Here is a 26,828-nt window from a genome sequence, read left to right on the forward strand (position 1 = left end):
TCTACGCTGGGGGAGTTTGGGTGGTGCCGTGGAAGTGTAGTAAAAAGACACAAGTCATTTACTCCGGTACTTGTTGTCTTATTCTCCCGGGTCTGGTGAAGATCCTGCTCGAGGCGGCATCTTCATCCAACTGCTCAATCTCTCGCTTTTTTTACCTTTTGCACCCGGTTCGTGTTGCGTAATAAATGTTTGCAGGTAAATAAATGTTAGGCGTGACAAAAACAAACACTGTGCCGCGGTATCTGAGTTTCCCAAAGGTTAGGGGATTTGTGCGACGATCAGTGACAGCCTTAGCTGCAGTCACCAGCTCAGAATTCAACGCATTGTCACACAAACGGGAAACAAGGTTACCGAGAGAAACGAGGAAATCAAGGTGATAACGTGCACTGCAATAATCTTGTTACTTTAAAAACCCATGTTTATTACAGCAGCGGGTCAGTTATTGGATTTCATTCCTATCCACTACTGTATTTGAACTAAGGATGGCACATTTCGAGTCAGTTTATGGCACAGTATCATTCTGCAGCCTGAAGGGGGACTTTGGTCTAATGGTTCAGTGAGAGGACAGGCTCTGTAGAGTAAGAAACTGACAGTTTATCCTTTCACTGTCTGATTTCTTCTACTTCTTCTGCAAAAGTTCTGCTGCTCAGCTGTGGATGTCACTTATTTTTCAGTTTCTGGGCACTGCAGTTTCTGTAAACCTTTACTCAAGTTAATGAAATCAAGTCCTTCGTTTGCGTGAAGTTTAAGTTTGCTGCATAAATCTGTCAATAATCGGGTTACTGCGGCGAAGGTAAACACGCTGATTGACTCGCGCTGTGTGTGAAGCCCGATTAATCCGAGCGATTAAGTTTTAAAAGGTGGGAGGGGCGCTGCGCGGTTTAAGGAGGGCGAGTACACAGGCGACAGACAAATCTTGAGCGGCGGTGATCCAACCTGCGGCGTCTGGCAGGTGCGGTAAGATTGCTGTGTGGCGATACGGTTTAAGCATCTCCTTTGAAGTCAAGTGTATCATGGCTGCCCACTATAGACTCCTTCGCACTTCCCTCCCCTTCTCAGAGTGAAAGAGTGGAGGGATTATTGAGTGGTGGTGATGGGGGGTGGTGGTGTGGGCTTTAGGGACATTTAAAGCAGCATTTCAAGGGAATCAGGCCTGCTTTACGGACTCCCTAGGCCCTGTGACCAGGCCCTCGCCTCCCTCTTAACTCCAGCCGCACTAATCAATCTCCTCTGCTCTCTTCACGGTCCAGAAAGATGGGGAGAGTGAGAGAGAGAGAGAGAGAGAGAGAGGCGCAGAGAAGCAGAGAGGGAGGCAGCGGGAGAAAAAGAGCCAAGAGAAGAGAAAGAAATAGGTGAAAAGTCTGGGATTTGGTTTTCGGACATAGAGCATTGGCTCTCGCTCCCTCTGTGGTCGCTCGGGGCCCCAGCTACTGAATATGCATGTCCCGGGTAGTGGAGGAGCCCAGAGCAATCGCAGACTCTCATTCTTCCTGCAGTGAAGTTTACTTCAGACCATCCCTTAGAGAGCTGAGCCTCCACGTTAGTGCTATTTGACGAGTGCATGGGGCCTCCACTTAGAAAGCTAAGAGCCTTGTATAAGCATTGTTAAGAGATCTGGGCAGGGGCCCTGCTGGCTGCCGAATTGGCAAAGCTGGATCTCTGATGTCATTGTCGACTGATAAGGGAGTTATCAGGACAAGCTGCAATGACTTTTACAGGCAGCTGTAGTAAAAGGGTAAGTGGCAGTAAAAACAACAACAATTTGGCTTGCCACTGCCAACACTTGACAGGAGACGCGGATAGAGACATTAGGAGCCTGGGTGATAAACAGTTTGTCAGAAAAAAGAAAAAGGTGACGTATAAATATTCAGATCAGGGTCAGCCTTTACCTTTATGTTTTTGGTATTATTTTATATTTGCGCTCTTTGTTTTAACAATTCCTCCTGAGAATAAATAAAGTTCTATCTTATCTTACTCAGAAATGTTATACTATTAGGAATGATAGTGTGTGTGTCTCTCTTACATAATTAGTAGTGCTGTCTGCCCCTTCGGATCGGAGTACTGCCAGGACAAAGCAGAGATACTCCTGCGGACTGCTCAGGGGCTTGTTGTAGAAGCCGTTGTATCTCTTCTCATCACCCAGGGTGAAGGTGGTCGGCAACGAGGCCAACTTGGCAGCGATATAAGGTTTGGAGGAATCCAGGTGACGTCTGCGCCTCAGGACGGGGCCTTCACTTGACTTGAACAGCTGTTGGAAAACATAAAGAGAGCACAGGTTAAGGTCAAGTGTGGACCCTGAACTCTGATCTCCTTTGGGAAGAGAATCATTTGTACTCTAACATGGGAGGTTAAAAAAAAAAAAGGCTCACTATCAATAGAACTTTGGGCATTTAAATCCAAACCTCATTCATATGCAGTAGAACAAATGAATACTGAAACTTCCAATCAACTATAAAAATTAAAATAAAACCCTTCTTTGCATTCACGCTATACATTCAGGTCTGCCTCTGAATAAGATATATTGATTCCACACAGCTAAAATGCCCTTTGCTCGGTGATATAACTTTGCAAACAATGAAGCCAAGCTATGAAGTGAGCAATTAGCGCCTGCTCCAGCACACAATCTCAGCATGACTGCCAGCCCGGTTAATAAACGAGCAGGAGCACACGCGGCACTGCGGCATTGTGTTTTCAGTAGCATTTTGTTTTTTTGTCAGTGATGTCTCATGTGCTTCTTCCAGATGTAGCTTTATTAAATCATTATGTCGGAGGGAGGAGACAATGGCCTGCTCAGTGTTTAATGACTCAGGGAGTCCCATCCCTCTCCCTCTCTTGGTCTCTTCTGTTATTTCTTCAGGGAACTCGAACAATAGCGATCCAAACCAACGAGCCTCGCAGTTTACTTAAAAATGATGCTATTAATATTTCGGCCTGTCATTTAGCTTAAATTCCCTCGTGGCCAAGGAAGGACCTTTATACAATGGAATAATAAAGCAATCATAAATCTTTATCCTCATTTGAATACTTTATGTAAAACTTTGTTTGGAGTTGCCGAACGCGGATTATACAGACTGTAAAACAAAAAAATATAGAGGAAGAATTTATAACTTATGACTACATTAAGGTTTACATCAACTTAAGAAGATTACACTGTGTAATCAAACTGTTGGATTCAGCAGATGGGTACTGTCTGAAGACCTGGCATCCAATCAGGACATTCCCCACCTGCCTGAATGACTCATTGTTTAAAATCTCTCTGGCCTACCACCCCCCTCCCTGTGCCCAGGAGGGTAGAGCTAATTAGCTACAACCAGCGACTTCCTACCCAGTTGGAACGGGAGATGCTATCTGTGACCCCTGACCTTGGCGCATAAGCCAATCAGCCACCGGCTGGCACTCACCTCGTCCAGGTCCATCTCGTCTGGATTCTTCCACCCCTGCGTTGACTGGGACACCGGCACCACCACGATGTAGTACCACCTGCCAAGAAAAATGAAAATAATAAAGCCTGAGTTTAGACAGACCGACTAAAGCACATACACGCTGGGATCAGAGTGGGGGCCAAGTGCATTAATAACACAGTCAAAACATTTAGAAAAGACAACACTTTCACTGCGAGGCTTGCTGGGCTGAATTCAAAACTTGAGCGGTACACAAAACGGGTCCGACCAAGGTCGAACACCAGCAGATTGGCACTGCGTTCTCCAATTAATGGCTAATCACTAAGAACATCTGCCATGTAGACTGGAACAAACACTATCCCAGCGAGAGGAGCCTTCAAGCTAATAGAGATCCCCGTAGGAATCCTTAGGTTAATAGGACCGACTATGTGACTTACTTGTGCGCGTTCTTTTATTGCTTATCATTATAAAAGACCAGAAATAAAAGGAGCAGAAAGACACCAGAAAGACATTCAGGGTCAAACGAAGGAGTTAGGTAATGAATGGAGGGGCGTGCTTGTGAGTACACAGTGTACAAACATCTGTGCCTGTGTTTATTTATGTGTTGGCTCTCTCTTGCCGTCTCTCTCGTGTTCTGCTCCTGGTCTGTCTTCTCTCAGCTCAAAGTTTTTCCCCCCATTGCGGCATTCAACCGCTTGTAAAAATCAGCTGCTGCTGACAGTGAAAGCAGCTGCTTCTCTCGCCTTCTCTCCAGGCCTCGACTCTGTGATTCAACAGTCAGTCAAGTCTGGGAGTGGGAGAAGACATGTATAACAAGACTCCTAACCCCCTTACTCAGCCACACACACACACACACACCTCCACTCTAACATCTCCAATCACGTGTGCTCTTTGCCTGTCAATCTGTGCTGGAGCTTGGCCAGCCCTGACAGCCCTGTAATCTTTTTACCAATCAACCCTGTGCACTCCCTCTACACAGATGTGTGTGTGTGTGTGTGTGTGTGTGTATCTGAATGAAACGCTTTACTCGTCAGGGTCAGGCACAATTCTGCCCTTAACAATTTGAGTCAAAAGATAATAGAGCCTCGACCTGATGGTACAAGTCTCGATTATCATCAGCCGCTGCTGTGCAAAGTTGGCTGGGACTAAAAGTTGCAGCTTCAAAATAGGTTTAGTATTGATCAGATACGAGTGCGCCGCTTGTGCTGCGTTTGCTGTTAGGAAGGTTGTTGCAGTTGAATTAGGTCCCTGAATTACGCCGGTGAGTGGCTGTTTACGGGGCCCAGGGCAACAAACAAGCCTCAAAATGTCAAGCAGAAATTCCTTGTTGTCGTATACTTACCTTATTTCCCTAAAATGAGATTGTAAATGTGCTAAGATGACTTTTGTTTATCACATTTGCACCAAAAACAGCTGCCTATGTCAGCATATTGTTGAGGAGGTTGCTGGAAAATAACGCCTAAATATTAAACTTAATATTTTACACAGCTTGCCTGAAGTCGGTGTTTAAAGCTTGGTCACAATCAAATGCAAATCAATGCTAATTAAAGACAACAGTCATCAGTTGGTGGATTTATGCTCAGAGTCAGATCTGGCCTCGTGTCTCGGTGTACTGACCTGACACGCGTGGTGGTCTGGACCTTGGGCAGGTTGATTGTCATCTTGCTACCCTGAGGCTGATGTGTGCTGGGCTTGGCGTTGATCAGGTCGGGAGCGGTGCGGATGGACACCTGCTGCTGTAGACCACCAGCAATGTTGCCCCTGCTTGTCAGCACAAAAGAGTAGTCCGTGTCTGGCTGCAGCTGCGTGATCAGCCTCCTCTTCAGGGATCCCTGCACTTCCACGCTTTGCTGGTTGTACAGGATCTGTGGAGCGCGCACAGGAAAGATTAGGAGGCTGTTTGTTAACCTACATACACACAAAACGTACATATCCTCCCTGTCACCTCCAGCACACACACACACACACACACGGACAAGAGCAGTACAGACCAAAGAGAGGCACCCATCTCATCTAACACCTCATCACATGTGCGTCAGTGTCACACCTGCCCACTGGTGCACATCCAATATTTCTTTTTACACTTCAAATTGGCTTTTTTGTCAAATTGTCCCATTACTATGGAGTGAGAATTGATATAATATGATTCTGACAGATTATTACAGCTCATAAATGGACATCAATCCGGCATGTCCCATTTTTCTGTGCAAATAGGGAAAGTGACTGCATCACACCCTGGTAAAAGTGTTACCAGCTAACAGTGTAGCGGTGCATCACAATTATGTTAAAAATATATGTATAACATACGTGATAGAGTGTGTTGAAATAACAGTAACGGCTCTCCAATAAAAGAAAGTTTCCAACGAATGTTCTGTACTTAATTTGGCGGCTGAGAGTGTGATTATTCACATCGATATCAAAATATTACAGCTCATAAAACCATAAAAAATGAGTTTCAACTTTAAGTGAGTATGAAAATTGTGTTCATGGTGAAACGCTTTGTGTTCGTCCTTGACTAAATGGATGTTCTGTTTTTTTTTTCTCTTCTTTCTCAGGACTGCTGAAATCCTGGCACTCACCTTGAAAGGCACTTGGGATTTGTAGTTCGGTGGCAAATCCCAGGTGAGGAGGACAGATGTTTTCATGACGGCTTTGACACCAAAGTTGAGGGTGGGAAAATCTAGGGCGGGGGAAAAAAAAAAAAACATCCTTTGATTAATATCTCAAAGCATGACATCTTGTACACCACAAAAAGTATGTAATTCAATTTCACGCTACGGTACAACACCCTCTGTAAACAATGTGAACGTATTCCACGGCGGTACCTTAAGACCAAACTTGACAAGCCAAAGGGGGATTCGACGAACGGCAACAATCTCATTCACGGTTGGTTACAGAGCACGTTAAAAATAGCCGCCATCTCCTCGAGCCCCTTTTCCATTCATTACCCCCCCCCTCCAACTCATTCCCAACAAGACATACGCAACAGGTCAAGATATCTGTGATAACCGAGAAACGTATACGGGACTGACTCTCAAAATAGACATCACTCACAACCGGGTTATAAATAAGAAATGTCACATTTATAAGATTATAAAATGCATGAGTAGATGCATGCTGGGTACGCTTTAGATTTCTGTCTAATGGGAGGGGGGGATGAGGCGGCATGGTAATGTGACTGTGGCGTGTAATGAGATTAGTACTCTATAAATCAATAAACACAGTGCGGTACTGTACTGAGTGCTGGATGAGAAAGACGTGGCACCGATGAAGCCTGAAGAAGATGCCAGTTACAGAGCGTTCAAAACAGAAGCAGGTGACATGGCGTTCACATATGTTGTGGATGAGGTTGTGTAGCAGTGGAGTGTGTAATGCTTATGTGTGCATTTCTTAAAGCCCTGATGTTATGTTGTCAAATCAAACACCTCTGGTATGTTTGTGTACAGATTTCAGCCATGTGTCCGAGCGGTTTTCTCACCGTTCGACATGGTCCTGCTCTGGATGCTAGGGCTGAGGGGTCCTCCGCCCTTACTGGTGAACGCCTGCACCCGGATATCGTAGGTGGTGTCGGGATTAAGGCCCTGGATGGTCATGTGCGTTTCGCTCGTCCGGTTGGTGCTGTTCTGCTGACTGTTGATGTCCCTGTAAACGACCACATAGTGCACGATCTTGCCGTTCCTTTCGGCCACCAGCGGAGGGTCCCAGGTCAGCTCGGTGCTGGACTGAGTCAGTCCCGTGACCTGCAGGTTGAACGGGAAGCCCGACGGCACGTCTTCAGGGGTGCTGATCTCTTTCACGTATGCTTCGCCGATGCCCGCGCGGTTGCGGGCACTGAGGCGGAAGACATAGGTGGCACCTTTGTGCAGCCCGGTGACGGTGTAATGGTCATCGATCTTTCTCAGCTCGCGGGAGGTGTAGTTTTCCTCGTCAGTGCGCTTGTACTGCAGCTGGTAGCCCATCAGCTCCCCAACCATTTCCTTAGGCGGCTGCCACTGAATCAGCGCTGTGTTGCCCATAGTGGTGCTGATCATCATGGTGGGCTTTCCTGGCACTGAAAAAACGAGCCAAGGTGAAATAAAAGAATGAGCTGTGGTGCAGGAACTATTTTATTTTTTAAATATGCTTAATTACTTTCTGGCACAGCGTTAAATGAGAGCATTCATACCATTCTCATATCTGTCTTTTAAATATAAGGCTAGCAGCTTAGTTTAACGCTCAGGCTGGAAACAGGGTAATCATTTTAATTTGCCTTAAGAAGATTCATACATGAACATTGACCTATATAACCAATATCCACCAAGAGGCAGCTTAAATGCAGCATATGAAGATTACATGTCTTGCTCAGCACTTCAGCAGAAGTTAGTTATGGTCTGGACGTCGGAGATAACATACAGTACATGTAGCAAAGCGAAAACGAACACGGCATTTCAGTCACGTGGACGGCCTCCTAATCATAGTACCTTCTTGAATGTGGGAGACAGATGTTATCAGTTTTAAGCCTTGGAAATAATATTGTAGTATTCACTGTAAATAGATAGCACATATCCTATGTCTTACATGATAACCCTGATAAAAGCAGACTCTGACCTGCACCCGTCGTGGTGATGACTTTGGCTTTGCTGCGCGCTCCGTCTCCTTTGGTGGTGTATGCTGCCACGGTGACCGAGTAGGTGGTTTCAGAGTGCAGTCCGGCAATAATGGCCTCCTGCAAAATACAAAAACCATGAGGTCAGAGGTGAAAAGGTACGAGTGAGCCGGAGCGAGACCACCACTCAAAGGCAAAAAAAACAAAACCCCAAACCCCTCTCACACAAGCTTGCAAAACACACAGCACCAAAAGAAAACCATGATAAAAAATTAAACACCCTTCCTCTAGTCAATCACAGTTTCTTGATCAATCTAACCTATTAAAACATAAATAAAAAAAACATTTAAAGGATTTAACAGAGAGTAAAGTTTTGAAGGCACACAAAACAGGACCGGGAACTTTTCTTAAGTCAAGAAAAACTCCTGCGTCCAAACGTTAGGCACACGCTGAACCCGTTAGCCAACAAACCAACCAAATGAACCAGAACATCACCAGTGTGTCAGTGTTCATGTCTGCTGCATGGATAAGCATGAGGCTATACCCAGAGGAGCTTAGGATCATCACTACACTGCAGTCTGTAAAAGCCCACGAATAATATTACTGGACTGTGGGACATAATGTGAAAACTCTTAACGATGAAAACACATTTCATTTTTTTTCAAATAATGATGTTAGATGATTGGAATTTATCGTCCTCTGGAAGTTGGACTGAATGTTCAAGAGCCTCTGCGCACAAACACAGACACACTAAGGTGGGTTGAACACATCAGTAACTCAAACAGTCATGAACAAACAAACGGCAGAGAAATAGGAACTGATGTAACACACTGTTATTGGTAACCTGCTGCAGTGCTGGCACTCACTTCACCAGACTGCATCAGTCAGAATAAAAAAAATAAAAAATAAAATAAAATAAAAAACACACACCCACACACGGTGAAATTAAAAACGCTCTCAGAGCTTGAACAAAGCCCATATGTAAACACACATACTTACCAATGTACAGTATATACACCGCGTATAAACACACACACTGAAGGATGCATGCACGTACATACAGACAATGTGCACGCGTGCACTCACACAGTAATACACGCACGACATGAGCACACATTCGATGCAGAGAGCAAATGAATGCCTGCGGCTTGAGCACACATGCTGGAGTCTCTGACTGGGGCCACTGAGAGGACGAACACGCGAATGCCCACGAGCCTTCCTGCCGGAACTCCTCGCAAACTTCTCATCCGGTCCAATATTATACGGCTGTTTCTCTAACTAATGAAGTTTTAATTTCCTGACCATAGAAGAACATTTAACAGTCTATATAATCCGGCTCTGTTTTTTAAAGGGGGGGACATTTGGTGCTCCCGTGTTAGCTTTTAAGAGAGACGGGGGAGAAAATGCTAAATGACTATATCATAAAACCATTTTAACTTTATGGAGGAAGTCTCATTACTTTAATCATACAAAATAGCTCAAACGGTCTCAGCAGTGGCAGCCTTTTTTTTTCCTTCCTCTGTTCTGGCAAGGTCAAATTGGGTCTAGTAACACTTTTTGAAGTTCTGGCAAGGTCAAATTGGGTCTAGTAACACTTTTTGAAACTCAGCAAAAAAAATAGAAAAAAGGCAGAGGCTTCAAAGTTTCCTTCAGAGCAAATGCTTAGAGCAGCACCAAAGGGCATTACAGAGATTATCAAGTGGACTAGTTATAGAAATGGATTATTCTCTACAAGCCTCTACTATCCTGACTAGGCTGGAATATGTCTGGGAAATAATGGCTGGCATTGTTAAGACAAATATATACACTTCAGAGCATTTGATGTGCTCTATTTATGTTGATTTGCATTAGAAATGCCATAATTATCTAAAAAAAAAATGTAAATTGCTTCTGAGTTCTACTCCCCGCGAGGATGCCATGGGTCAACAAGACATGCTAATGTTTTTGCTGTTGACATCTGTCTGTGGCTAGTCACACTACATTAGTTACCTGGCACACGGACTGCTATCGCCTAAACATGGCTGCTAAAGAAATAATAAAGATGTGTGAACAGATGTCTTCCTCTGACAGTGTCTAGCTCTGTATCTGTCAGGTGTTAATCAACGCATTAAAAAGGAGAGGGAGAGGAGGCGAAGCCTGACTCATGCCATGTGGGTGTGTAAGCTGAAGGAATCAGGCCATGTGTGATGTGCAAACAGATTCCCGTTTAACTGGCTGTTATCAAATAAATAAAAATGATCAGCGCGCGTCCCACTGGCTAATTTAAAAAAGAAAGCAAAAATCAGTGTTGAGATATGAAGCGATGACAACAACAGCAACAAAAGAACCTTTGCAGATGGTCACTCATTGTTTTTCTTTGTTTGTCAGAGAGGAAACAAGGAACTAAAGCTGCTAAATAATTATTTGATGTGGCTTTTTAAAAGCTATAAACTCTTTTTTTTTTTTTTTTACAAAATAAAAACCTTTGTTTGAATACTAAAAACAATGTCTGTTATTCTGGCAGGTCTGTATTGAATTTCTGACTAGGAACAGTAAGTGGCCCTGCATTCATGCCACTGTAATGTGACGTCTGGAAGGTAATAAGCCATAACAAAGGGCTGCATGACAGCCATGGAACAGTGAGCTGCCATCCAGGCAAATGAAAGCACATGAAAGGCTGGTGGCAATCTTTGGAGATGTGCGGAGTTGATAAAAAACAAAACACACACACAGCTCCTCCCCCCCTCGGAAAGACATGTCATCTGGAACAGTAGGTGAGACAGCAGGTTAGGTGAGCCTGATTAATGTCAGCGTCACACTGCGACGGATGACACGCAGCCTTTCGACTGCACTTGCGCGCTCGGTGACGGAGGAAAGCGCCGCACGCTCGCTGCAGATCAGAGCGAGCGCCCGGCTGTTACTATGAGTTTGTCTAACGTTGAGAAATCGGACTTGTACGCGATCATCAGTGGACGTAATCCTCATGCTTTGTGCTTTGTGGTTGTAGTAGCTCTGAGAACATCACACGCACACACACACACACAGGCGTAAAAGAAACATTAAAAATAAATTAAAAAAACAATCATTAGGACACACATTTCTTGCTGTGGTTATGATGGGGTTGTGATCTGTGGATTACAGGCAAAAAAAACACACACTCACACCAAACTCAAAATCCACAAGCACACACACACACACACAGCACCCCCAAATTGCAGAGGGGAGAAGAGCCTGCCCTGCAAGACAACCCCAGCAGCACACATGAGGGTTACTCACATGCTCGGTGGACTCCTCAATATTCCACTGATGGGAGAGAAGAAGACACACAGGACACAGGGTGGGGAGAGAAATGAGTCAGAGACAACACAACAGGCGTGGAAAAAAAGCGCTCGTCTTTTTTTCGCTCAAAGACAGATGAATGTAGGTGTCAACAGAGTCATGCAGTAGACAAAAAAACAAAAACAAAAAAAAGAGAGTGTGATGGAAGAGAAGGAGTAAAAGAAAAAAACAAGGAATGGAGGCAAGTTGAGTAGCACGAAACAAATCGTGTAGCCGAGTTGAGCAATGGTTGTGAAATTCTTTTGTTTATGATGCACTGCCTTGTTTCTCATTTGCCTATGAATCCAATATAAAACCCCTCGCACTTCCTTAATCACAGAACACCTCTGTTTAGGATGATAACTATCTCATTTCTATCTGTGGATACAAAACATAAACCATGCAGAATCTCTGAAGCGTTTCCCTCTTAGAAACGGAGGGAGGGCCTCTTTTTATTTATTACATATTTCAATATGTTTTCAAAAATGTTCTCCTTGCTCGCTGTGCTTGGCCAAGTGATTCCCGAGGGGAAGTGAAAGCCCATTTTGTGCTGCGGGGCTCCGTCGGTGCCAAGCGTGAAATCCTATTACCAGTGCTGCTATGCTAGCCCTGTGACATCAAACCCCATCGATGCAGAACGCAACCGCTGGTGTTTACCAGCAACTCGCTCCGCAGTTCAGCCGCCGCAGAGGAGTTCACTGATGGGTGACCTGGCTGACAAAGAGGGCATGAGAGATGACACTGGTGACAGTGATGTCGGACATGAGGGAAGAAAGGTGGGTGAAGGTGGTGGAGGTGGTTGTGAGGGATAACCATTTGAACGTTGGTGGTGGACACTGGGAGAGATGGAGGAGGATGACGATAGGACATGAGCAGATCAGGGGAGGAGATGAAGACACCATAAAGAGTCCTAGTTAAAGGTTACGTGAAATATTATATTTCCTCCCTTACCTCTGCTGATTGGGACTTTATTTGTCCAGATTTGAGAAATCTAATGTTTCGATTTCACTGTCTGCCCTGACAGGGAACGAGATTCCACCGTTTTTATTCACAACACTGACAAATTCGTTTCAATCCGTCAAGTAAAGTGCGAAATTATGGAGCGCCGGCGAATTATCAAAACATTGTCAGATGTGACTTAGCAGCTGTTTGTCATAAGTGCACAATTACACAGCAGCTCTCATTAAACAGAATGCTGCTTTTTGAATGTTGTGATTTTTAACGTGTAACATTTTGCCCAAAGGTGAAGCTGACTTGTACGCTGATATTCTGCATCCGAAAGGTTGAAGAAGAATCTTTAACAATAAATCAGGGTTGTTCTTTTTTTTATATATATTTTTAAGTGATTATCTAGAGTAAGAAACACAGAAGCACATTTAAGAAGCACATCTATATATTTCAGATACCATTATAAATAAATGTCTTCTTGTCCTTTAAGAAGACCAACATGGAGTTTACACAGTCACCTGACATACAAACAAAGAAATTCATCAGCGCTGTCTGCCTGCCCGGTGTTTCCTTCTTTCAACGCGGGACTTTCGCAAACAATGAGAGCCAGAGTCTCACACTCTACTGATTCATTGTGCACTGGAGAGACGGTGTTCATCATCCTCCATTGACTGTTGGCATACGAAAAAGACAAAAGACCCAACTTCTCCTCCCTCCTCCCTGTGGATGAGTCTTTATCACCAACCAGCTAACTGAAGCATGAACGGGGGCCTCTGTACGGTCCCGGTTGTGACTGGTCGACACACATGGCGCATTAAGAACTGCTGCCTCATGCTCCTCTGACATAGCGGGGCACTAAATAGTACCATTTAAGAACAGCTGCTACTTAACTCCATGAATAACAGTTTGTGACGTGCCTAATTGCTTAATTTGTTTACCGTCGACTCCGCTCAGTGTGTCAACAGAGCAGTGAACACATTAAGGTTTGCAAGAGTTCCTATCTCATCTCGGGCTTAATCCCTTTCTATCGCGACTGCTTTTTTGCTTTTCTGCTCAAATCCATGGGAGAATTATAAATTATCCCCCCCATTTATATTTCGAATGCCAACGCAAGCTGAAAACACATCATTGCTGATAAGCGTCGTTTGTGGAAACGGAGCGGTATAATTTGCAGGCGGGTGAATGCAAATGTGATGACATGGGCTAAGATGTGTGGCTATAAAAATGGGAACGAGGGGAAAGGGGGGGGGGAACGAGTGATGTGGAAGAGAAGGAGCTGTCATGATTGATGGAGTGAAACGAGCTGAGGTGCTTCTTTTCTCTTTTTTTTTTCTTTTCCCCCCGCACCGATTCACATTCAACGCCAATCTGAGGAAGTGAAGGCCGCAGAGGCAGTGAAGCATCGCCTCGCTCACTCTCCCTTACACACACACACACACTGCGAAAATGCATGAGTGGTCAAACAAAATGAACCTGGAAAAAGTAGTGCTGAATAAAGGCAAACTTGTGCAGAAAATGTATAGAAGCGCAGACAGCGGGCTAATGGGTTCAAACTCAATCGAGCCATTTTCTGCCAACTTTTATGGACGGGTGTACGCGGAACATGAGCCTAGAGGTTGCTGTGGGTGCATAGTGATGAAGCAGGGCTATGTGGTGTGGACTGTGCCCACTCAGGTTCAGTCCACTTTCCCAATAGAAATATGGATGGAAAGTGGGGGGAGGGGGGTCGATAACATCACAGTTAACATGGCCTCTGGTTTAAATTTAGCAGGGAAATGAGGGCGCTGTGTGGGCTCCTGCTTGAAAAGAAAAAGAGGCGCTTAACCCGCCCACGCACAAGCAAGCTTTCCTAGCTCTCCTCCCAGCGTTTTTCAGCTAACCCTGAGAGAGGGTGAAGAGGAGAGAAGGAGCCAGAAACAGAGAGAGAGAGAGACAAAGACAAAGGCGAGAGGTGAAAGCGATTTTGACAGAATCTGCAAACCAATCAGGTTGGCTTGGATCTGTGAGTTAAGTCTACGGCGTGGTCGTGCTACGTTCAGAGAGCCCTGCTGGAAAAATCTGGATTTTGTTTTTTTGTTTTTCCTCCTGGCATTACAGGCTTACTGTGCATCCAATGCAGGTGAAAGGGTGGATATGGACCTGATTTCACAACGCATTAGTCAGATTCTTGAGAAGAACGCTATGGGATGTGCCAGGAAAGAAGAAAATTGTTTTTTTCTATTTAATTTATCATCAATTACAGGTGTGCGTTTGAGGGATGTGCATCTACTCTAGGATGAGTCATGAACTCTTTTCCCAGCCAACTGGAACACCTACTAACTAAAAGGTTGATCTAAGCTGTGAGCATGTTTGCTCATGTTATCTGTGTTGTTGTTTTTCCGCTTGTTGTTGGGGGTACAGGAACGGAAAGACGTGTGAGGAAAAAGGGAGTGATTGTTCTCAAAAGCAGTTGGGCGAACGTGGACAAGGGGGAGCGACGCCTGGCTGTGTGGTCTTTGGTGACGTCTGGGCAGGTCCTTGCAGGTTTGGCTACTCAGCGCTGTCTCATAGAAAACAATCTGTTGAGATGACTCAATCAAGGGTAACCAACCTGCACGCAAGCCTGTGGTAATTACACAACTGGCTTCTCAGGCAGGAAGGGTGCAAAAGGAGGACATGAGAGAAAGGGAAGGGAGTTTTAGGGAGTGAGAAATGGAGAAAAAAAACAAAAAACAGGAGGGAGGAGAAATTCAGGTTTCTGCCAGGGAGGGGACGGCGAGTTCGAGAGGTGTCTTGGCCACCAAACTGGAACACGAGAGCTCCGAATTGTGGCGCGTCTTTGTGTTCTTGTGTGAACCTGGCACAAATGAGACATGGTCGGGGAGCATTGTTTGCACAACACAAGCAGGGTCACGTTCAGTTCAATTTTCATAACACAAAACAAAGTCACGCTAAACACGTCGGCGTACGGAAAACACTTCCAGGAAGACAAGCAGCCGCCATGTTCTCCTCTTTTTCCGAGACCGAACGATGCTGTCCCGCCTGTCAGGCACTCTAGTACACAGTCAGATAGCAATGAACTGTCAGCGGCAGCTGCCAGAAACCACTGCTGTCCGACACCTTTGTTTTTCAAAGGCTTCATACAGTTATTCTCGTCTCTATCTCGCCGGTATAACTAAAAGAAAAGTGTTAATTTTCTGCTTAGGAATAAGCTCTGGAGTCCCAGGTGAGTCAGGTGACTCACTGTGTATTTATCAATGAAGGCGGTGTTACACAACCTTCTGCTGAGCGTCACCTGGGATGTAGCGCGTCTGACACGTCATAACCAAGGTGACTTTGACAGTGCTTCCTCTTCTGAAATGATAAGACTTAAGACGGTGGGGCTGTTTGCCAAAGCCAAATGAGGGTTAACAGCTCCAGTCAAGGGCACAGCAGTGTGTGCTGCCTGGGAAATGAACCAACAACCTGCTGGTCTCCCTAAATGCTGCTGCAAAGCATTTTATCAGCAAATGCTGTTCAGTGTTTTTTTTTTTTTTTCTGTGGTGTTCCTGCGGCCAGGGAGCGCTTACTTGTTCAAATTAGATGTTTCTGTGTGAGGCCATCGAGGGTGTCGAGCGAATGCGTGTTTGCGCAAATGTTACTCCCGGCAAACAATCAAGAAAGAGGCTCTTAAGCTGGTCTCTCCTCTCCCGAAGAGAGGGAAAAAGTGAGAGTGTTTTTTTTTTTGGTTTTAAAGATATTCATGAATCTCTGAATCCCTCTTAAGGATTACAATCTCTCATCCATCTCACACGGTGTCACACGGCTTTGGGCGATTCGGAGCAGCCTGCATTAATGTGTAAAGGGCGGCGTCGAGAGAGAGAGAAAAAAAAAAGTCTAATTTATAAACATGGTAACAAGGCAGTGCATATGTTTTACTGCTAAAACCGCAAAGAGAGGTGCATTGATTCGGCTAAGCCCCAACCTGATGTAACACATATAAAATATTTAATAGCTATTACTGTAGAATTAGAATGAATCTTGTTACGGCGGCTAATCCAAAGCTGTGGGAGCAGGGTACCAATTTAGAGTCAAATGTCACATGTGGGGGACGATGGAGAGAAAAAAAAAAGAAGGGGAGGAAGAGATAGTGTGGACGACGTAAAGAAAATTCCATGTGTCACAAGGTATGGAGGGAGTGAAGTGTGAACTGAAGGGGATATGGGAGCAGTGGAGAATGAAAATAATAGGATACGAACATAAGACAGTGAAAGAGAGACAGAGGAAGGCCGGACAGGAGTGAGACATCATCCAGTACCTGTGCCTCTGGCAAAGCAACGTCCATGATGTTAGGCTGGCCTCGTGGTTCGCCGTTTTCAAGCCGAGAGAAGATGACTTGATAGCCCCGGATTTGGCCGTGCTGCTTCCCCTGCAGGGGCGGCTTCCAGGTGACCCGGATTGCTGTGGAGTTTATGGCCTCAACCTCCAGCTTCCTGGGGGGTGCTCCCGGCACTGGAAACCAGAAGAGAGAGAGAGAGAGAGAAAGAGAGAGAGAGAGAGAGAGAGAGGAAGAGAGTTAAAATATGGTGAGTTAGCAATTTTCCTCAGTTCACTGTGTTCTGTGATGAGGAGCCAAAATAATAACTCCTGGTGAGTTTTTTTATAGACTCGGGCTCTCCTCTAGTAGGAAGTCAGACTAGATTTGGCCATGAATCAAAATCATCTCCACTAAGTTCAGACCTTTTGTGTCTACTGTGTCCCCAAAACACCCAATACGGGACAGCATGAGGTCTAGTGATGTCTGTAATGCCCTTAATTCCAGTATGAAATTAGCTGTGTTGCAGCAAACTTCAAACACGTTAATTATAGACGACTCTCTCTTAGGGGGGGAGCCGCTCTCTATCAGGCTGCAAACAAAACGAGGAAACGAGTGAGAGAAAGAGGCGAGAGCGATGGAACGGAGAGGGGGGGAGTGCTGCTCCACTTCTACTCCTCAGAACAGAAGAAAGAAGACATGACGGCATTTGAAACAGTGAAAGCTGAGGAAAGTGGTGCAGAGCTCAGGCCCTGGAGGTGATGATCCTTAACCTGTCACAGATGTGAAGAGTTAAAGCTGCAGAGAGCGAGCTGGAAAAAGAGAAGGTGACCCCCTTTTGCTACAGCTATCACCTCATTAACTTGATCAACAGGACAAAGAAATGTGCAGGAAAAGTTGAAGAGAGTGAAGGAAAACAGTGACAGGCAGCCCCCCAAGCAACAGAAGTCAAGAGTCTGAGAGCACTCTGCTTAAAGGGGAGGTGTTAACCTACCATCCTCTTTGGTTCTCATCCTCACTGGGGCACTCTCTGGGCCGGGGCCCACGTCAGTGTGTGCCCTCACCCACACCTGATACTCAGTCCACTTCTCCAGGCCCTCCAGCACAAAGCTAGTGGCGTCTGCGCCGATGCCCGTCACCTCGTGCCGCTCCGTGTCTTCTCCAGCCATGGCCTGGTAGCTGACTGTGTAGCGCACAATGGCGCCGTGGCGGCTAGCGGCGGGCGGTGCCACCCAACTCACCTTGAGGCTGGTGGAGCTCAGGCTGACCAGGTGTACCTCCTGGGGGGGAGCTGATGGGGCTGTAGGGGGGAGGGGAGCACAACCACACGGAGGGGGGGGGGGCACGGATCAAGCAAACAAAAAAGAAACTAAAACACGAGCAAACTTAAGGCAAAACTGGAAGCTTTTTGTAGACGAGTGGAAATAATTCAAATGTTAACAGTATTCCTTGTTTTGGTCTAGTCTATTTTCAAAGTCCTCAGCTGTGTGAAGTTCACAGATCATTTGCACTCATACTGTAGGTGATACACTAAATAATATTACATTGCAAGTTTGAATCAAACATTTGAATTTTTCACACTGAATACAAAAAAGCTTCCGCACTAAACAGGACGCTACCTCTGGACTGAGAGACTGAGGCTGCAGAAGCGCATTTTACCAGGCTACTGTCGAAGCTGGGTTTGGCACTAAAAACGACGAGGGTGGGAAACTGAACGGAACATAAAATGTGCCAAAATTTTACAAGCCCGATGTTTTTCTAAAGACGTAATTTGTCCCTAACTGCCCTCTCTCTGCTGCCTCCCGCAGTATGCAGAGGGAGCAATAAAACTGGCCACGGACGTGCGAGAGTGTGAACAAAGTGCTTGACAGTGTTGACTGGTGTTCGCACATTGATGCGGAGGCTCTGGGCTTTGTAACAGCGTTTGTCAGAGCCTGCCTCGGTGCCGCAGCTGAGAAACACTGGGCTGTCTTAAAAAGTCATGCATAAAGCTATCAGCTCATAATTGGTTATGAAAATCACAACACTGCCAACAAACATGCTAAACAATATTGTTATCAAATGGGACTCTTTAATTACCTTTTATGATTTAAATAACTGGTGATGACACTACAAGTTTTGGAATTAAATCTGCTGGCCCATCATGACAAGTGTTACCCTGCCATGTTTTATAATAAACTCTTCTGACATACAAATACACAAATATATAGTATAGTGTAGTATAATGTGTCTATATAGGGTTTGTAATCTCGTAGTGCTACACCTCCAGTCTGGAATAATGAGATTACTGCAATAAATAATGTAACATTATTTCGCAACAGCTGCTGTATAAAATATATTTAATCTCTCAAGTCCAGAGGAAAACAGAAAACCAATAAACTACTTCAAAATAGGGAACAAGAACAACACTGAAAATAAAAACACAATAGCATTCATACATTACATGCATCTAACTCAATCACGAACTTATTCAACTCTACGAGAAAAACAAAAAAGGAGGCCTCTTCGAAAGAAAAGAAAACTGAACTGAGAAAAAGAAAATCTGAAACAAGGTGTTCTCACAAAGCATGCCCATGAAATCTCTTTTTTAATAAGCAGAGCAATGAACAGTCCTCTAATCTGAATCCGATGAACTAATGCCAGAACTCAAAGCTCAAAATATTAACAGAAGAGTAGGAAGACTCATCAGATGGTCCCTGATCTGCAGGAGAGTCGACAGGGAACTACAAAGACCTGACAACACCACATGTATTACAAAAAAAAAAGGTGACAGACTGAGTCAAAACAATGCCGATGATCAGCAGAACAGATTGTGATACTGAAAAATCTGCTAGATCAAAGTCAAACTGGACGAGGGGAGGACGACGCCACAGGAGGAAGCAGAATGAGACAGACAAGGAGCGGGCTTATAACTTAAAACTTTAGCTGAAGAAGATAAAGTGCCTCCATCTACCTCCCCTTCTTCCTAAAGTTAACACCCAAAACATAATTATTTGACCATATACAGTCAAAAACAATGCACTTTGTGATTTGTTTAATAATTTAATGCACCTATACCCTGATTGATGAATATATCTATAGTCCACTTTAGCAGGTTATCTCAAACCGCCTGTGCTGAGTGAATCGCACAAGCAAAAACATTACGGATGTCCTAGATGTGTTCCTGTAGGACATAGACTCACTCTACCTTCTATCTCTAAGAAAGAAAACGGCACAATGAAGCCACCTCTTCGGCCACTTTGAAAGACTCTTGAGTCCTTAGACTTGTATTCTTTGATCATACATAAATGGGAAGGAAAATGAATACAGCTCATGTTCATTGCTCTGAATCTTAAAAAAAAAGAAACTAAACGTTTAAATGTAGCACTAGAAAATGTCACACTTCCCCACTGCCTATTTGCCTCAGAACCGTTCAATGCACACTGTCCTTCTGTGACAGGAGGCACAGGACCCATCACCCCTTGTGATCTCAATTGACAGTTATAATGCTCTGTAGCTGTCAGAGGTGTTGATGTTAAGTGATTTTGTCTGTCCTAATGGGGAAGATTTTAAAAAACTAGGTATCAATTCCTTCCATCCATCCTGTCGTATTCTTTTCTATTCTAATGTTGCAATCACAGTGACGTTTGAAAATGTACCAATGTGATTTCTGTATTATATTTGTGCAGCGTGCACCTGCGATGTCCTGAACTAATCCTAAAGATCTACCGATCCGAAGATTAAACATCTGTTTTCTGTAATCCCAACAACTTCTCTGTAGCGGATCAAGTTAGGAAGGCACACTTATTCGTGTAACTCTGTACAAAGGTGTGCAAGGCACAAATGTACTGCAACATAAGCCTCCTGGCTGAGAGGTGGTTACAAGCATGGTGCCACCACAGCAAAAACGTCAACAGTCAGCTGGCAGAGTGACATTTTGAGTGCTGGCACTGTAAAGGCACATAATGATATGAGGTGAAGTAACACAGCACAGCTCACAAATGTGGGAAAAAGACACATTAAACGTACCTTTGACACTGAACACAGGCCCTGCCCTCAGATAGACGGACAGGAGGGTTAGTGTTGGCGACAGAGGGGAGGTGGTGGAGGCGAGTGGCTGCACTGTCAGCATTTTATGTTGTGCTGAAATTGACTTGACATTCAAGTTGCCAACGGTGTCTAAGTTAAGCTCTATGAAACACAACTTTGTCCTGCCTGAACCTAAAACCTGCTTCGGCCGGACTGCGGGCCGACTGTCGCGCCACAAAATCACTGGTTAGTGGACAACAAGGAGACGAGACAGAGAAGAGAGAGAGACAACACAGGAAGGAGAGGAAAATCACTTTCTCCACGAGGACTTACTGGACTGGGCGGTGCGAGCCTCGATGGGTTGGGTGTAGACACCTAAGCCCATCTCAGAACGGGCTGCCAGAGAGAAACGGTACAAGGTGTCAGGCTTTAGACCGTCCACAGCGTAGGAGCCCGCTGGGTTGAAGCTCACATGTAACTGTAGGGTTAGACAGAAAGGTGGCACTCAGTTAACAACAAAGACAGTCACATTATTGCAGGAAACAGACAAATTGGAGAGCAGCTTATTCCATGGCCAAATTGTCTTGTTCACAACTGACGCAGTGGTCTAGTAGAGTTGTACGAAGGGCCACAAACAATGTTACTACAGTAAATCTTTCTCATCAGCTGGAGAGTCGACTGAATTACTACAATAACACTGCTTCAGCTGCGGCCTCCCATTCAGAGATATTGCGTCATAAAGTACAAGGTTCATTCGTCTGCGATCTCACGGCAGATAGAGAGACTGACAGATAGACAGATGAACGGATGGATGCATAGACAGACAAAAAAGACAGAGAGACAGCACGGCAGAAATACAACTGAAGGAAGATGTTATGTAGGAGAGAACAGCGGGGTCATAAAATAGTTAGAACTTCATGTTGTTATTCTGACCTTGTTGTCTGAGCCGGCCTCCCAGTACTGCAGCTCATACTTAGTGATGGGGTCCTGGACGGGCCACAGCCATGTTAGCATGATGCGACTGTCCAGCTCAGCTTCGGCCTCAAAGCTGGACGGCTGGGCAGGGACTGGGTGCAGACGGGCGGGAGGAGAGTGGTTGAAGAATAACAAGGAGCACATTTCTAAAGCTAAATGTTTATCGCGGCAATAACCGCCTCACTACAACAGACAAATAACCGTATGGGCCCGTTCACACATGCTGCAGGTGCATACAAAACAGAAAATACAGCACCTTTACAAAACTAAACATCCCTAACTAACTAAGACACTATATGCACACAACTAACACAGGGAACATTTTGTGTGTGCGTATGAATGTTATGGGATTTTTTTAAGAAAAACCCTTTAATAAGGAAGACTGGATTCAAAGTATCAAAGTTTAAGTTGCATTTTTTATTCTTGTACAAGAAGGAGCATGCAACACACAAAAGGGGTTACAGAGAAACGGCTCCCTGTGGAGCTCTAATGGTTGGTTGGTTATACATTTTTTTAGAAATGGGCTGTCTTGGACATCTCCCCACTGATACAGATAATATCATAACGTTCTTTTTTTGGCTTTCTGCTCCGTAATGAACATTATGTTCCTTATCCAAATGATACTTCCATAACCTGTCTCTCTTGTCCTCGTACTATTGATTTATAATCATCTCTCCCTGCCAGCCACAGTAAAACACAGGCATGCAAATGACAGAATACACACACACGCTATATGAATTAAAATATCTGAACCCCAGTATGAATGTATACTTAATTATCACACTGTTGTTGGCAGCTCACCTCCCTGTTGGGTTTTGACTTGCAGGATGTCAGAAGGTGGCCCGTCACCTACAGAGGTGAAGCCCAGCACCCTGAGGCTGTAGGTGATATCAGGAGTCAGGCCCGAGATGGTCGTCAGGCTGCTGTCGTCTGTGTTGTGCTTCTGCCAGGCGCTGAGCGGAGCCGTCAAGTCCGAGCTGTAGTAGACCCGGTAGCCCCTGATTTGCCCGTTGGGTTCCTCGGGCGGTTCCCACTGGACCAGCATTGTGCTGGCACTCAGCATGCGCGCTTGGACGTGCAGAGGTGGCGAGGAGGGGGCCTGTTCACCAGTGCGTGTCTCCACGGGGTCGCTCGGTGGCCCCCGGCCGATGTTGTTGACAGCCATGACACGAAACTCATACTCAGAGTAGGGGCTAAGTCCACCGATGCTGTAACGGGTAGTTGCCACACCTTCCACTTCCTGGAAGCCGTTGTCCGAGGTCTTGGCTCTGTATTGGATCATGTAGTAGGAGACAGGTTCTGGGTTTCCAGAGTCCCAGGTGAGAGTCACACTGGTGGCTGTGGTCTCAGTCACAATGAGGGAGGCGGGAGGCTTTGGCAAAGCTGAGGAGAGAGAAGCAGGGCATTAGCTTTGATATCAACAATGGACTTTTAGGACTTGTGGGTAATTTGAGAAAAATTGGAGGTCTGACGTGTTTGATACAACGATTCCTAAAATGCAGCTGAAATCAGCTCTGTAGAGAAAAGACATGGCCAGTCATGTCTCCATTCTGTAACTCATAGCACTGAAATTATTGTTTCATAAGCTCCTCATAGTGCTGTCAGGAGTCAGTGTCCCCAAATGAATGGAATTTGGAGTTTTATAACCGGTATGGTCATCACTGACAATACAGGAAAATTGCAAGAGTGGTTCCTGTTGTGAGAGCAGGACAAGTACAAACAAAACAGAGGCTCTTCATGGTTTCTTTAAAAAATAAAAAAGGGAGATGTTCTGTATTGCTGTGGTCCCTCTAAATGACTGTGACATTCTGTGTATCGATCAGCTGAGTGGAAAGGAGGATCAATACTGACAACAACTGATAACAGACGCTGCAATGGGCAACACACACACACACACACACACACACACAAGCGCTGAGACTGAGACTGAAAACAGCGAGAGTGTTTAATTTTTTTTACCTCTCAGCGTCAGTAAGAACCGCAGGCCACAGCCCGAAAGCAGCGACGATTATTTACAAGAAGAGGCCATTCGAAAGTGGTTCACGGTTTTATAACACATCAGAGCTGCAGAATTCACATTAACAGCGCAACAACCTCACTCAGAGACACGGCTCTTACCTTTGACGGTGACCTGAGCGGTGGCTTCTATCATGCCCAGAGAGGAGATGGCCACGCAGGTGTAGTTCGCCGACTCGCGGATGTTGTTGACCTCCAGCACGTTGCGTCCCATCGGCATCTCCTCCTCCTTGGTCAGCTCCACCAGGCCCATCGTCCACTTGACGTAGGGCATCGGCGAGCCCACTGCCACGCATGTCAGGTTGACGCTGCCGCCTGGCATCACCTCTTGGTTGGTGGGCGGAATGGAGAATCTGGGTGGGACTCTTCGCACTGAGGGAGATGAAGAGGAGCAGGAGAAAATAGTTAACAGGTTGCATTATGTGAAAGGTGAATATATGATGATGTGTGTGTGTGATTTCATGAATGGTCTTTCCCCACACCGATAATAGAATGGAGGGCTGATCGCTTTTGTCCGAGCGTGCAGGCGAGCACAATGGGAATAATAAGACTGTCACAAAATGGCTCTGGAAATTCACAAGAAAACTTTGAGGGGGTGTTTTATCCCTCTTGCCAACAAAAAGGGAATATAATCAAAAAAATAGCCCAGTTTTGCTGGAGACTATGTCTGGCCCTCTTTTGTCAAAGTGTCAAATGGTAGCGAGAGTTGCATCATTGAGGGACCCTGTGGAGATGGCATTGTTTGATTTCTCCTCCCTCTCCCTCTCTCTGACTCCTTCAGCTTCAGCCTGTCTCTCTCTCTTTCTCACTCTCTCCCTCTCTCTCTCTCCATCTCTTTGTGCAGTTCTGATATGCAGATAGGCTGACATTAAAAAGGGGTTCCCATGGAGACAAGAAGGGCCCGTTGACGTCGCCAGGGACAAGGCAAACACACCGATGCTGAGGCTCCATGCAATACTGAAAAGCTGGCCCAGAATAAACAGGCAGCCAGCATTTACATATGACTTGTTTTCTATCTAAATAAAGATACAGAAGAAATGCCTGCCATATTTACACACTTCAGATCATTTTCTGCTAACTTTTGGCAACCACAACAAACTTATCCGCTTGACGTGGTAAAGAAAACTTGACAGTGCGATGTGAACGCCCATCAGTGTCAGACCTGTTACATTTATGATATGCTGGAAATTACCATAGTGTGTGCTGAACATATGAAGCTGCAGCTCTGACTTCTTTAACCTCGATTATGAAGCCAAGCCAAACATTTCGTCCCACTATTGCTGGCCGTGTGTATTCAAAACACTACGGCGTGAAACTATCCCTGCAGAATGTATACTGCTTGTTTCCCCTAATGCATTATAACATCTCTGTGTCTCTCTGGCTCTTCACTGTAATTGCTCTTTTGCACTGGTCTCCCATGAAAATGGATTTTAAAATGTAAGTCTCCCTCCACCTTCCCCTTTCACCCCTCCCTCCCCAATCTCATTTGAACAAGAACGTTGTTACTATATAGCCATGCTTGTTATTCCCCTCATTATGTGGTGAAATGAAGAAAAAAAACAACAACAAAACAAAAACACAGAAGCTTTTTTTTGAGATTCCAGTCAGGAAATCTCTGGAGTCTCTGGACCGCGCTATAATAAGGGGAACCTGGTTCACTCTCATCTGAATCTTTCCTAAAATAATTGAGGTGCTGTATATAAACCTGCTGCTGTTTTTTTTCCCCAATCAATACCATCATGTGGGCTTAAACTACTTGGCTCGGTATCTCATAAAAATATTAATATACCAGGTCTGAGCCACAAAATACACTGAATCATGCATGTTTTGGAATTTGGGCTTTTCTCACAATATCCAAGATGAATCAAAACATTGCACCCTCTGAACTAACCTCTTCAGAGAGTGTGGAGGAAAAAAAGGTAACTCTGGGAACAGTGAAGAGGTCAGTGAAGGATTAGGATGGAGTAATGATGACTAATTAATAACACAGAGTTTCCAAAATGACTCGATGAACAAGAAGATACAATACGGACGGGTTCGTGCAGGAAAGAAGTGACACACTTTAACAGCGCAGAAAATCACGGCTGATCTCTAAATGCAAAGAACGGACAGGCGGGGTAGCGTCACCGGCCTGGGAACGGGACAGGGACGACATTCTCAAGCAAAGCATGCACGGGAGCTGAGGAAAGATATGGGATGGGATCACAAGCCCCGAGTACGTTGAGTGAAGAAGATAAAGACGGAACTTGGTCCAATTTTCTTGTGTAATTGACTGAACATCTGATTTCCAGGCTGACTAATGCATGACAGACTTTCCTTTGAGTATTTCCAAGAAAAAAGAAAAAACACACAGCGTTAGTATTCCACTTATGTTGGTAGCCACCTGTGTCTTCCCACACAACTGTAATATTCTCCAAGTGCAGCTATTTTTCACAACATATGCTTATAAAAAAAAAAAAAGATCTGAGAGAAGCGGCCCTAATGTAAAACCATTTAGCTCAAAGTATCTGTTATTCCTTCATGATTCCATAGACTAAACAGTACTAAGAGCAGTCAGTCAATGGGGCCTGTGTATATTGAACACTTAATGTTGTGAATAATTCATGTCGTGCGGTTAAGTTTGGAGAGGTGCTGTGGAACAAAATGACTAGAGGGCAGGTAATTGTTATCGATTCCCCCGAAGCCTCTCTCCTGTTGAGAGCGGCTTGGAGAGACGGGCTCCGGGACTCTATCAAAACCACAAAATAAGCCCTGTCTCCACTCTGCCTGCCTGCTTGCTGGATACCTATAAATTTAACTGCCTTGACAAAGTGCCCAAGGATAGCAGAACCTGTTCAGTCAATCAATATCTGAGCAAACTGGCACAGAGTCAGCGGGCTCCCAGGCTTCCTGGCAGCACTGCTGGGCTACCATGATGGCTGATCATCCCCTTGTCAGCACACTGCCAGCTCATTCTTAAATATTCTATAGGTCAGCTCTTTGCACAGCAGCGTTTCGCAGATAGTACAAGTGAAGAGATTATTTCCAAAACATTAGCTCTCTCTTGGACAATGTCAGTGTCATCATTCATAAACTCGGAAACAGTTCAGTCTATAAATATGTGTATCGAGGACCAAATCTGCAGATATTAACCGCTTGTTTCCATTTATTAATGGCTGGCTGTTTGCAGAGTACATTTAGTGAAAGAAGACGGGACTTCTTTTCTCATTAGCGCACAAATTCTCGCAACACAACATAATAAACTCTCTCTTCCTGCAGTGCCTCCCTGCTGCCACATCACATAAAGACAGGGTGGGATGTCTTCTCATTAGGCTAACATGTGCCT

General features: G+C 45.1%; 1 protein-coding gene across 16 annotated transcripts in view; it reads right to left on the bottom strand.

Moving 5' to 3' along the window:
- LOC104931439 (receptor-type tyrosine-protein phosphatase F) overlaps window positions 1–26,828 on the bottom strand; it is a 155,090-nt gene that overhangs the window by 33,505 nt on the left and 94,757 nt on the right. For 7 of the 16 annotated variants that reach the window (XM_019263528.2, XM_019263523.2, XM_019263532.2 and 4 more), the window contains 13 exons: window positions 23,606–23,875; window positions 22,289–22,870; window positions 21,446–21,579; window positions 20,846–20,990; window positions 17,499–17,804; window positions 16,508–16,701; window positions 11,242–11,268; window positions 7,989–8,106; window positions 6,880–7,452; window positions 5,981–6,081; window positions 5,019–5,266; window positions 3,402–3,480; window positions 2,024–2,248 (listed from right to left, as the gene is read on the bottom strand). In XM_019263528.2, the coding sequence (XP_019119073.1) occupies window positions 2,024–2,248; window positions 3,402–3,480; window positions 5,019–5,266; window positions 5,981–6,081; window positions 6,880–7,452; window positions 7,989–8,106; window positions 11,242–11,268; window positions 16,508–16,701; window positions 17,499–17,804; window positions 20,846–20,990; window positions 21,446–21,579; window positions 22,289–22,870; window positions 23,606–23,875 (3,002 nt within the window). The remainder of the gene's footprint in view (window positions 1–2,023; window positions 2,249–3,401; window positions 3,481–5,018; window positions 5,267–5,980; window positions 6,082–6,879; window positions 7,453–7,988; window positions 8,107–11,241; window positions 11,269–16,507; window positions 16,702–17,498; window positions 17,805–20,845; window positions 20,991–21,445; window positions 21,580–22,288; window positions 22,871–23,605; window positions 23,876–26,828) is intronic. The other 9 variants (XM_019263564.2, XM_019263588.2, XM_010746451.3 and 6 more) reach the window with 3 other exon arrangements.

The sequence above is a fragment of the Larimichthys crocea genome, chromosome II (genome assembly GCF_000972845.2).
Source record: "Larimichthys crocea isolate SSNF chromosome II, L_crocea_2.0, whole genome shotgun sequence".
NCBI lineage: Eukaryota > Metazoa > Chordata > Actinopteri > Sciaenidae > Larimichthys > Larimichthys crocea.